The sequence below is a fragment of the Vombatus ursinus genome, unplaced genomic scaffold, assembly GCF_900497805.2.
Source record: "Vombatus ursinus unplaced genomic scaffold, bare-nosed wombat genome assembly UNPS02014945.1, whole genome shotgun sequence".
NCBI lineage: Eukaryota > Metazoa > Chordata > Mammalia > Diprotodontia > Vombatidae > Vombatus > Vombatus ursinus.
In genome coordinates, this window is record NW_020954723.1 from 20,547,165 (window position 1) to 20,560,085 (window position 12,921).

The 12,921-nt window shown below is 40.6% G+C and overlaps 1 protein-coding gene across 2 annotated transcripts in view; it reads left to right on the forward strand.

The window, feature by feature from the left end:
* Positions 1-3,484: 3,484 nt before the first annotated feature.
* Positions 3,485-12,921, forward strand: part of SPTLC2 (serine palmitoyltransferase long chain base subunit 2) — a 149,288-nt gene continuing 139,851 nt past the window's right edge. For both annotated transcript variants that reach the window (XM_027844677.1, XM_027844678.1), the window contains exon 1: positions 3,485-3,625. In XM_027844677.1, the coding sequence (XP_027700478.1) occupies positions 3,485-3,625 (141 nt within the window). The remainder of the gene's footprint in view (positions 3,626-12,921) is intronic.

Genomic DNA, 12,921 nt, shown 5'->3' on the forward strand with positions numbered 1-12,921 from the left:
TTTTTTAAATGCATGGAAGAGATTAGAAGTTCAAAGAGACACAAACAGGATATTTTTGAAACTAATATGCTAAATTTATTATACTGTAGTTTAAAAAAACTCCAAGTTGTATATAATACAGATGAATGATTTCGTAATATTCTTGTTTATGGAAATGTTTGTGTTTGCTGGGTTTTATCAAGTTCGGAATGGCAAAGAAAATAACTGCTTTAAAATAAAAAGATATATGTGATCAGAAAAAGTGGACCAGTGACCTAGTGAGAGAGAAACAAAACATTTGGACAAAGTGTTAATAATAGTATCTTTAGAATATTAAAAGACTCCCTCCCCAGTTGCTAATGTTCTCTTCTTCAAATTATCACTAATATCAATATAGCTTTAAAGTTTGCAAAGCACTTTATATGTATGTATGTGTGTATATATATATATATATATAATTTCATTTGTGTCTTACAAATGAAGTGAGGTAGGTGCTATTATTATCCCTATTTTATAGATGGAGAAACTGGGGGTCAGAGAGGTTAAGTGACTTCCCAATAGTCATAAATGTCAATCTGGTTTCAAACTCAGGATATTCTGACCACAGCTTCAGTTCACTTTCCACTACACCACACTAACTCTCCAACTCGGATTTCTTTATTTGTGTACATGGTTGTCATAATAACTACCACCGTGCCTTGAACATAGTAGGTGTTTAAATGAATATTGGCTGAACTTAATTCACTTAAACTAATTGAAGGAAAAAAACATAGAAGGAGGCCTGTAAGACATTGTAAATATCCTTTGTGTAAGATCTGTGGAAGGACATGGACAAGAATTATATAGGATAGGAAAGTGTTGGATGGGTTCTGAACTGTAGCATTGGAGGAAGTAACCACACTGGATACATTCAAGTATAGATATACATCCCTTTCTCCATATTCCCTAAATATATAGGGCATATAAGCACTTAATATTTGTCAAATTGAATTTTGATGAGGCCATCTGCTTTGCCCACTTGTCTTCAGAGGTAGTTCAGCACCTAAATCGTCCTAAACAGATGGTTGCCAATCTTGTTTTTAAAGCTCTCCAGAGAAAAATTCACAGGCTCCCTTATTTTTGTTGTTCCATTATTTCTTCACCATTTCAGCTATGAAATCCAAGTCCCAGTGGTGCAATTTAGGCCTATTTCCTTTCATTCTGACCACTGTGAAGCAAGGGGGAAATGGGTCTGCATATTGCTCTTGAGTGCTTACAATATAAGCCAGACAACCTAGAGAGAAGAGATACAGAGTGCAGACATTTAATACTATTACTACTACTACTACCTAACATTAATATAAATGTTAGGTACATAGCACCTACTATGTACCAAGCACTGTGCTAAGTACTTTGCAAATATTATCTCATTATAACAACCTTGAGAAGTAGGTGTTATTATCATCTGTTTTGCAGTTGAACAAACTGAGGCAAAGCTTAAGTGACTTGCTCAAGGTCATATAGCTAGACCTTGTCTGAGACTATATTTGAACTCAGGTCTTCTTGACTCCAGGCTTAGTATTCAATTATGCTATCTAGGTATTATTAAGTAAATAATATGGCAAAAAATCACTGACAGTATATTCAAGGGGTTAAATTTCCCATTATAGATTAACAAGAAAAAAAGCTTTAAAAACATCCCCAATCAATAAGTTAAGAAGATTGTGCATTATAGGACTACTATAGTTTAGCTTGGGTAATGAATCAGTCAACAAGAATATATTGATCACCTACGCTATGCATGATTCTGCTGGGCATTGGGGATACAAGGGCAAAAATGAAATAGTCTCTGCTCTCAAGGAGTTTATATTCTAGAGGGAGAAACAAAATGTACATGTATAAACATAGAAAGTAAATACAAGTTTGGGAAGAGGAAAAAGTTACTATCAGCTAGGGGGATCAAAAAAGGCCTTTGGTAGGAGGTGCTGCATAAGCTGAACTTTGAAAGAAGTTGGGGATCTAAGGGCAAGAAAGCATACATTCCACGCATGGGGGAGAGACTGCAACCAGGCAGAAACAGGAAATGGAATGTTGTATACATAGAAGAGCCAGTAGGTCAGTTACGTTTTTGGCTGAACTGAAGAATGAATGAAAAGGAGTAATGTATAAGTCTGGAAATGTAAGCTGCAATCGGATTGTGAAGAGCTTCAAATGCTAAAGTGAAGAATTTGCATGTTATTCTAAAGGAAAAGCAGGTCAGATCTGTGCTTTAAGAATATTACTTTTGCTGCTGAACAGAGGAAGGATTGAGTGGGAAGACCTTAGCCAAGTAGACCATTTAGAAGGAAACAGGGCATCTGAGAAGTGATGAGCGCCTGCACTGAGGTAGTGGTCTGCCTGAGAGGACAGAGGGATGCAAATGTGAAATATGTAGAGGTAGAATCTTCAAGACTTGGCAACTGGTTGGATATTTGGGGCTAAGGAAATAGTAAAGTGGAGTATGATTACAGACTATATTGTGAACCTGGGGCACTTGGAGAAAAATAAATGGCATTGCCCTCCACAGAAAGTTCGGAAGAGGGTGGGGTATGAGGGGAAACTAAAGAGGATGAGCTTGGTTTGGGTAAAGTTACTTCCCGTCTTCAGGCCTCAGTTTCTCATCTGTAAAATTAAAGGATCAAGCAAGATGACCTCTAAAAAGGACTCTTCCAACTCTGAAGACTTAAGCTCACGAACTTCCCAACGGGGCAAGGAAAGCGAAGATACCCGGGGGGGGGGGGGCGGGACTAGGCAGGGAGATGCAGTGGGAAGAGCACCGCCTCTGGAGTCAGGGGATCACAGCCCCGCCACGTCCTAGTAACAGGGAGACCTGCAGCAAATCATTTTCCTTCTCCGTAAAAGGAGGGAGTTGGGCTCGATGACCTCTAAGGTTCCTTCCAGTTCCACATCTCTGATCCTAACAGTACGAACCAGAGAACCCCCACGTGGTCCGGGATCTAGAACCACAGAGCCCATGCTCGGGCTCCGCTCGCTCCCTAGTTCTTCATGCAGGGCTTGGCCACGCTTCCGCCCCTCTCCCTCTCACCCTCTCTCCCTCGGGTGTGCTGCCCGAGCACCGCCTGCCAAGCCCTTTCCTCAAACGGACGGTCGCCAGCAGCCAGGTTACCGCCCCAAGGTCCCTCCGAGGCGTGCCCCCACCCCCTACCTTCGGCTCTCACGTCCACTCCGGTCTCACCGGCGATAGGCCGAGCGGGAGCTTAGGCCACACCCCCTCTTCCTCTGGATTGGTCAGTGGGGCTTCGGGCTGTTCCTCCTCTCCCTGCGCCCCCCCTTTCCCCCGGCCTCGGGCCAGCCAGGAGTCCGGGGGTGTTGGGTCCCGCCTCCATGTGACTGCCGGGTCGGGAATTGGCGGCGGCGCGGCTGCCATTTCCGGTTTGCCGGAGGTGGGCGGGTGGGGTGCGGCGCTGAGCCGAGCCGAGCCGGAGCGGCCGCCAGATCCAGCCTCGCACCTGGTGCTGCCGGCAGGATGCGCCCAGAGCCCGGGGGTTGCTGCTGCCGCCGCCCTGCGCTGCCGAACGGCTGCGTCGCGAACGGGGAGCTGCGGAACGGGTATGTGAGGAGCAGCCCGGCAGCCGCCGCCGCCGCCTCTGCCGCCGCCAGCAGCCAGGTACGGGGCCAGGGCCGGGCGGCTGGCGGGGGGCCGGGCCGGCGGGGGACCCGAGCTCCTCCGGGACCCGCCGCGGCCGCGGGGTGGGGCTCGCCGGACAGAGGCGCTTCGGTCCGAGGCGGGGCCGCTGCCTGTTCAGGTGTTGGGCTCCGGACTGTCCCCCCTCCCCCTTCTTCCTCCGAGCTGCCCCCCTCCTCAGGATGCTCTGCCCGTGCGGTGCTGGGGGTGCCTTCCTGTCACCTGATTGTGCCGGACTCGGGCTCCCCCCGGGGTGATGGAGGGAGGGAGAGAACTGACCGGGCGGCGGGAGACATCCCCATGCCCTGTCCCTCCCCGAGCCAGGCCGCACACCCCCGCTGACCTTCTCTCCCTCGTTTACTCTTTCACTCCACTTCCTCCTCCTTCCTCTCAGGTGTTTGCCTTACCTGTTGGTCGATAGCGGGGATAAACCCTCCTTCTTCGGATCCTTGGAAGGGTGTGGGAGGAGGAAGCCTGAGGCTGACATCCAGCCCTTCAGTAACATTAAGTGTTTGCCACGTGCAGAGGCTGGCTGCAGTGCTCCCTCCTGCATATGTATAAACGGGCTAACCAGCTGCTAACCAGCTGCCCCCCAGGCACGCATTTGTCTCTTCCTCCCTCTCCACTGGGCAGTGGAGTCCTAGTGATTTCTATGGCCCTCTGTTCCACCTGAACACTCAACAGACGGGCTATAAACTAGGGCATCTTTTGACCTGGTAGTGACCTGGAGTGAGTCTCTAAATAACTGAGAACAAGGGCTGACTCACCCACTAACTTGAGGAAGCATTTCCGCAGAATATCCAGCAATTCTATGCGCACTAATTTTTCGATATGTGCACAGACTACAAACGAAAATCATATAGTCCCTGCCCTTGAGGAACTCTGAGTTCTCCATAATTGAGTTCTGCCGTAACTTCCACTCACTAGTGGAAAGTTTTAAGTTCAGAACAGTGACTTTTTTGCAGTCAGGTATCCTGGCTTTAAAAATGCCTGGCCTTTGTGGGATAGTTGTGATGATTTGCAATTGCTATTAAACAGTCCTTTCAGGTCCCGTTTTTTTGTCTTTGTGGCAGGCAGAGCTAGAAGTAGCTTGGTGCCTGATAAAGAGTGTTGTTCAGTCGTTCTCAGTCGTATCCACCTCCAATAGTGACCCTATTTGGGGTTTTCTTGGCAAAGATACTGGAGTGGTTTGCCATTTCCTTCTACAACTCATTTTGCAGATGAGGAAACTGAGGCAAACAAGGTTAGTGATTTGCCCAGGGCCACACAGCTAGTAAGTTTCTATGGCCGAATTTGAACTCAGGAAGATGAATCTTCCTGATTCCAGGCCCAGCACTCTATTCACTTCGCCACCTAGCTGCCCTGATACAGAGTAGGTGCTTAATAAAAGATAATTGATTAACTTTGTAAGTTTAAGAATAATTTGCAAAAGGGAATCAAGGTTTCCTCCAGTAGCTGTGACAATTGCAGTTTTCAGTAGGATGAATATCTGTAGTCCTGGGAGAAGACGGTAGAGAACCTGGTATGCAGCACTCCATATCCCAGACCCATTACTGTTTAATAAGAAATACATACACACAAAAGGTGTGTTTCTCCAAATAGAGTATCTATTAATGTTTGGTAGTGGTGAAAATGGTGTTAAATTCAGTAAAGAGAAAGAATAGGTCAGATAACCCTTTCTGTTTTAAAGTATAAGGTGAACTATAACAGATAGTGGTGTCTTGAGGTCAGAGCAGCCTGCCCCCCCCACCTTGGAGTCAGAAGGATGTATGCTCAAACCCCTGCTGCATTTGCTACCCCTGTGATCTTTGGCAGGTTAATGTTAATTTCTCTGATGGTTTCCTCTTTGGTTAAATGGAGATGATACTTGTACTCCTTCAGTGTTACTGTGAGCAAAGTATTTTAAAATTTATGAAGCATTGTATAAGGGGACAGTTCTTATAATTGTATGGGAGATTAAATGATAAACAGGTTATTAATAATAATGAAAGAAGCTTTCACTTCTATGGTGATATGAAAATGTATGTAGCATGTTTTTTCTGGGCTAAAATGTAGCATTGACATTTAATATGTTTTCCTGTTGAAGTTGTAACTAGGAAAACAAGTTGCAGATGAATGAATGAAAATAAGTGTTTCTTTTCCAATGGGTCATGACCCTTCTAAGAGGAAAAAAGGAATCAGGAGGAAGATGGTTTTCAACACAGGCCTGTGTTCTCATGTGTGGTGTGCTTTCTGTTTAAGGGCTTCCTTCCCTTCTCTAGAAACAAAAATTGTTTTTCTTTAGTAAAACCAGGGTCCCAGCCACCCAACAATTTGTAAATTTACATTTATAATTGTGAACTGCATTCAGAGGTTTTCAACTTGTAAGAAATATCAAATTACAAGAATGAGATCAATATGCAAAAGATAGTCTTGCAACAAGTGTCTGACTTAAATGCTTGTGACCCAGTCAAGTTTATGGCCCAAGGGGGAAAAATGTAATTCTTAATATCTTTTGTGTCTTTAAAAGAAGACACAGAGCAAATCTCTGTAACTCTTAAGACTGCAGTATACCTTATTTGAAACTATTTATCAGAACAAAGAGGATCTTAAATTTTGAGAGTTATTAGTGCTGAACTTCATTTTCAAAATTTTTGTTCAGTACACTTAGTTGGTCGGAGGAATATTGCTTAACTTGCTTCTTTTGTTTTTTTTAGCAGAGGACCCAATATTGGTAGTTTTGTAAGGACACAAAATGTTCCTTCATGGTTTTTTTTTAAGCAAATTAAGAAAAGGAACAAAGCTCACAGGCAATAAATAAAGCTGATGCATTGTGATCCAACTTTGTTCTTCTTAGGGGAAATGTTATGTCATATTATGAAAGAGAAACTTGAAGATGTGTGGCACCTAGCTATATGTAAGCTATTAGCTAAGAAGTACACTAAGACACCATAATACAGTTTTAAAAACTAAGCTATACAGTGGCTTCCTTACCAAATCAAATACTCACCCACTATAAATGGACAAAAGCTGAATGGATTAACCAGGCTTCTCTACAAGGTACTTATGATTCCTAACACCACTACTTCTGTGGTAATTCTTAGTGTTCAACTTGATCTTCTAAATTGTAGGTGTGATTACTATCTATGTATTTCTAGCTACCTTGCAAGGTTGTTTTGGAAAAAATGTTTTGTAACCTGCTGTTATTACACAAACTTCAAATCTCACAGTCCTAGGAACACAGTCACAGATGATTAAAACCAAGTGGACACAATGTAATGTATCTAGACCTCTCCTTTTACAGATAAGGAAACTGAGGCCAGAGGGCTGGAGTGAGTGTCATTGGGCAGTGCCACTTAGTGTGTCTACATGTGCTTATTTCCCTGGGAGCTTTTTGATTGTCTTTGCACTTGTTTCTGGCTCAGACCTTTAGGAAGAATAGAAAGAATAATGATCACCAGGGCTTCTTTACCCTCCACCCTGACAAATATGTGGCCAGGAAGGAAAAATCTCAGATTGTGCTTTGAGCCCTTCCAGAGAATGTCTCAAGGCCTTCATTGAACCCAATTTGGGGTCCCAGACTGTACAATGTCCTATGGTGGCATGCTATCCTTTTATCTCTCTGCTTTTCCTTAAAAACTGAAAAAAAATTCTTCTAAGAAAGCTAGGGGCTGAATTGTAGATGCAAAATGAACTTGTGAAGGGATAAAAATAAATGTGCTTAAAGGGTGAAAGCTCTAGACTGCTTGTAGGAATTTAAGATTGTGTCTTTTGTGCATAGGAAAGCATTTTGAGGGGAACAATCAAACATTATTGTGTAATGGTGCCTCTGGATGCTTATGGATATCACCAAGAAACACAGCAATTGAACAATAAAGCATTGATTTTTCAGGCTCCCCCTCCCCCTATGTACAGCTGAAGGGGAGGGTGGGTCTTTGTGGTAGTTTATAGTTAGGAAAATTTGCTGCTATTACCAGGAGCTTTGAAAGAATTATAGAACTAGAAGTCATCTTAAAGGATTTTACAGTTCATTTTCTGCCTTTTTGTGGGATATTATTTAAATCATCCTAGTTACATTGGTTCCCTGCCTTGGTATAACAGGAGGAAAAAAGAACACTATTAAAATTAGAAGATTTGGGTGACTTTGGGAAAGTCATTTAACTTTCATGAGTCTCAATTTTTTCCTTTTTAAAATGGAGGAATTGGAAGATAGTCTTCAATGTCTCTTTTAACTCTCAATCCTATGATTGTACCACTAGGGAAGGAGATTTAATCACATCCCCAAAATAGTATTTTGCTATCGAGAACATACCTCAAGAAGCAGCTAGGCGGTCAATCACTTGTTCTGCCTGCAGAAGTGAGGTAGTGTAACTACTTACCATCCTCCATTATTACTGAGTCTCAGCCCTGATTTTTGTGATAATCTGTGGCTCTCTCTGATCTGCACAAATCTCAAAACAAAGTTAACTTCAAATTTTTTAAAAATTTATTAGTCTGGGGGAGGAAGTATTTACAAAATAAACATTATAAGGCATTGTCATTGCACTAAGATTGGAGAATAATACTTTAACATTTGGCTATGTTAAACTTTTTTGAATATTCACATATATGTGTAGTAAAACATTCAAATTTCCATTTAGAAATCTTGTATAAGTAGACATCATTATCCCTGTTTTGCATATGAGAAAGCGAAAACAAAGACTTCATGGAATAGTGGAAAGTATCTTGATTTTGAAGTCAGAAGACATTGGTTTGAGCTATTTTGTCACTACTCTGTGACCTTAGTAGGCAGGTCACTTCTGGGGGAGGGGAGACACTCAATTTTCTCATCTGTAAAATGAAGGTATTCAATTCAACCTCTTAAGATCCTTTTCAGTTCTGACTTAGTCGTGCTGACCTAGTGAGTCAGAGGCATAGTTTGAACGAGAACCCAATTTTCTTGGTTCACTATTCAGTTCCATGAAATTACTGACATGCAGCAATCAATCAGTTATGTGAAGACTATGGTCAGCTAGGTGGCACAGTCCTGTGGTCAGGAAGATTCATCTTCATGAGTTCAAATCTGACCTTAGACACTTCCTAACTCTGTGAGCCTGAGCAAGTCACTTAAATCTGTTTGCCTCAGTTTCCTCATCTATAAAATGAGCTGGAGAAGGAAATGCCAAACCACTCCAGTATGTTTGCCAAGAAAACCCTAAATGGGGTCATGAAGAGTCAGACATGACTAAACAACAACAAAATATGGAGACTAATTACTTAATGTTTTCTGTAGTCTAAAGAATTTTGCTTTCACCTTTCTTAATGTTCTATGTATGTCTACTCTTTATTTTTATCATTTTTCCTCTTTTTAAAAACATCTTCAAAGTCTATGTGCAACTCTGAACTATACCTCATATTCTTAGATACTTTAAAACAGTGGGAGAAGAACCTTAACCATACCATTGTTATACTTTCTTTTTAATACAGATTCTTCTGGCATTGTCAATCAATTAATAAGTATTAAATACCTATTTCAGTGTCATGTTGGGGATAAAAATATAAAGAATGAAGCAATCTAGAGGCAGCTAGGTGGCGCAATGGATACAGTATAGGCCCTAGAGTCAGGAGGACTTAGGTTCAAATCTGGCCTCAGACACTTACTAATTGCCTGACCCTGGGCAAGTCACTTAACATCGATTGCCCTCCCCCTGCCAAAAAACAATAATGAAGTAATCTGCATTTACAGTGAGCTTATATTATAAAGGAGGAGACAAGTATATATAAAAATGTATGCAGTCTAAGTATAAAAATTTAGTAAATATACAAACTACAATGTAGCTTTAAAGGGAGCATACTAATATTTGAGGGATGGGGTCAGGAAGGGCTTCATGTAGAAGATGATACCTAAAATTCATCCTAAAAGTAGAGATGGTACATAGGTTGGGAATGCAATCCAGGCATGGGGGATGTCTACTGCAAAGGTATGGAGGCAGGAGATGAAATGGCCTGGAACAGAAAGAAGGCTGGTTTGACTGGATCACAGAGTACAGTAGGAAGAGTAATCTTTATGAAATGGGGAAGATAAGTTAGGGCCAGGTTGTATAGACTTTGAAAAAAGCTAACCAGAGGAGTTTACAATTGATCCTAGAGGCAGTAGGAAGCCACCGGAGTTGGTTTAGTAGTGGAGTCATGTGTCTTTTGCCTAGTTATAGGTATTCAATTCTCATTTTGTATTTTTAAAATGTTTTTTCCTTCTCCAAATGTACCACTATGCATTTTTTCTACATTTAGCACCATTCTTTTGTAATTCCCCCATTTTTACCAAAGTCATTTTGATTTCTAATCCTGTTATCCAAGGTACTGGCTCTTTCACACTCAAACTTGGTACTTGACCCTATAAAATTTCTTAGTCTTTAACTATTGGGAAAATACCTCCAACTTCTTCCATAAATATATCTCATAAGAATTATATTTAGAATTTCCTTTTTAAAAAATTATCAATGTTGGAGGAATTGTAGAAGGACAGAGATACTAAATGCACTGTTGTGAATTGGTCTAACCATTCTAGATACAACTTGGAAATTTAAAGTAAGGTATGTAAATTATACTTAACTTTTGACCCAGGCATTCCACTATATCCCAAAGTTTATATCCCAAAAGCATTAAAGACCAAAACAAAGACATGACAAAATATTCATAGCAGCTTTCTTTGTGGTTGCAAAGAAATGGAAACAAAATAGGTGCTTATCAGTTAGACTAACCAAAAAACCTATGGTATGTAAATGTAATAGAATGTGCAGTAAGAAATTACTTATTCAGAGAAATAATATTAAGATTTGTATGAATTGATAGAGTGAAATAAGAACTAAAAGAAGAAATATGTATAATTATACCAATGCAAATAAAAATATCACTAAAAGGAAGTAAAACTGATCAAGTGAAAAACCAGCAAAGCTCTCCGAGGATTGATAATGAAATCTACCTCCTCTTTCACATTATGGAGCAGGAGATCTATTAGGTTAGAATAGTATACATTGTTAGATTCAGGCACAGTATTAAACATTTCTCCTTAATCATTACTCTTTGTCACAAAGGACAGTTTAATTGAGGGAGGAGAGTTTTTTCCCTTGCAGAATTGACTGGTGTAATGACGAAATGCATCAACAAAAAATATTTTCTGGAATATCAAATATTCTAAAATGGGGAGAATATGAGAAGACGGAAAGCTTACCTGAATTATATTCATGCTTACAGGAGACCAGACTGGTAAATTATAAGTGGCTTGATACATATTTTGTGAATTCTAATTTTACTGGGATTGGTAGATGCATGCCTGTGAATGACAGTTGAATGAATAAATGTAACTTCATTCTCATTCCCAGTGAAACAAACATGACTTTTTTTTGAAACTGTCTCCTATCATAGTTTTCTTTAAAGACCCTCCTTTTTATTGTAGAATATTTTTTGAAGATTTGGGTAAATTTTTTACCCTTAATCTTTTACAAAGGCAGTAGTGTGTCATAGTGAATAATAGAGACTGCCCTTGGAGTCAAGAGAACCTGAGTTTAAGTGTTTCTTCTGACAAACACTGTACAAGCTATGTGACAATGGACAAATCACCTAACTTTTTGTTTCTGACAGTAAGATGTTGTAAATTACAGAGGACTTGCTGAAGTTTACACATTGAGATTTCTAAACCAAATAAAAAAGTTGTTTTTCTTTTCTTCCCCTGCCCCTAATGAGTGAGGGTTGGAAGGGAGAGAAAATAGATTTTTGTTAATTCTTTTTTTTTTTAAATAAAGGGGGGGGGATGCTGTAGATGTGAATTGACATATGCACCTTCAGAGGAAGTCGCTGTATTATTAGTTTTACTTAACTATTTCACTGTTATAAAATATATCTCATGAAGTGAGAGTAATCTATCTGTAATGTCAAAATAAAACATATCAATAAAACTAACCCACTAGAATGGAAGGGGAGGAGAGAAATTATCTTCTCACAAACCACTATTAACCCAAACCTCTCCCCTCTTTGGGGGTAGTCATACTGATGGGATTATAGAAGACCTTATACTTTAGAGGATAAATTAGATACTTTGGCTGGAAGAAATGAAGGCATTTAATAAATTAAATGATAACTCAAATAATTAAATCATAAGGTAAGCAAAGTGGAAAGAGAAGAAAGACTCTGAATGTCCTGCTATTTAAAATAGCCAGGTGTAGAATGAATAATAATGAAAGATTCCTTACTTGATAGTTACTACTAGCTTTTGTTTCAAATGGAGTGAAAAACCTCCAACTACAGGTTGTTACTTAATAAACATTTTTTAAGGGCCTACCACATGCCAGATTCTTGTGTTAAGCACTGGGGATAAAAAGAAAGGCCAAAAAAAAAGTTCTTGCTTGCAAGAACAGCTATATGCAAACAGACTGTATGCAGGATAAATTGGAGATAATCAACATAAGGAAGGCACTGGAAATAAGAGGGATCCAGAAAGGCTTCCTGTACAAGGTTGAGTTTTTAGCTGGGACTTTAAGGAAGCTTGGGATGCTTAATGTGGTAGTAGTCAAGAAGGAAGGGCAGATACCTGGGGCAGTGGATAGAGCGCTGGACCTAGAGTCAAGAAAACCTGAGAACAAATGCAGTCTCAGACAGTTCCTAGATGTGTGACCCTGGGCAGTCACTTAACTTTGCCTCAGTTTCCTCATCTGTAAAATGAGCTAAAAAAGGAAATGTCAAACCACTCCAGGATCTTTGCCAAGAGAACCCCAAATGGGGTCACAAAGAGTTGGACACAACTGAACAAGAACAGGCAAGGAGGAAAAGGAAAGGTCCTACCAAGGCATACCCAAGGTAAAACAGGCAGCAAGTTCAGCAGGGTTCAGTGACACTTATCATGGAGACCTAAACACTGCAGAAGTTCTAGTATTGTAACTATTTACAACTTGTGGGACCAGATCTCAAGGAGTTTTTTCTTAAAATATTGTTTGCTTTAAGATCAATAAAATGCTGCCTTGTTACTTAGGCCTGAAGGATTCCAAAATATTAGATCATACTATGTCATGGTATGTCTGTGTGGCGTAATGGAAAAACACTGGATTTGGAGTTGAAACAGTAATTGAATCCCTCTTCTGCTACTTTCAGAGATCCCTCTGCAAGATCTGTGTGATCTTGGTGAAATCACTTCATTTCTTGGGGCCTTAGTTTCCTCATCTGGAAAATGAGGGGGTCTCTCTTCAGTTTTGAGTCCTCTGGCCCTAATCAACCTCTCTTAGAGAGGTACCTGGAGGGAACCTGGACAAATATCTACATGTAAAGGT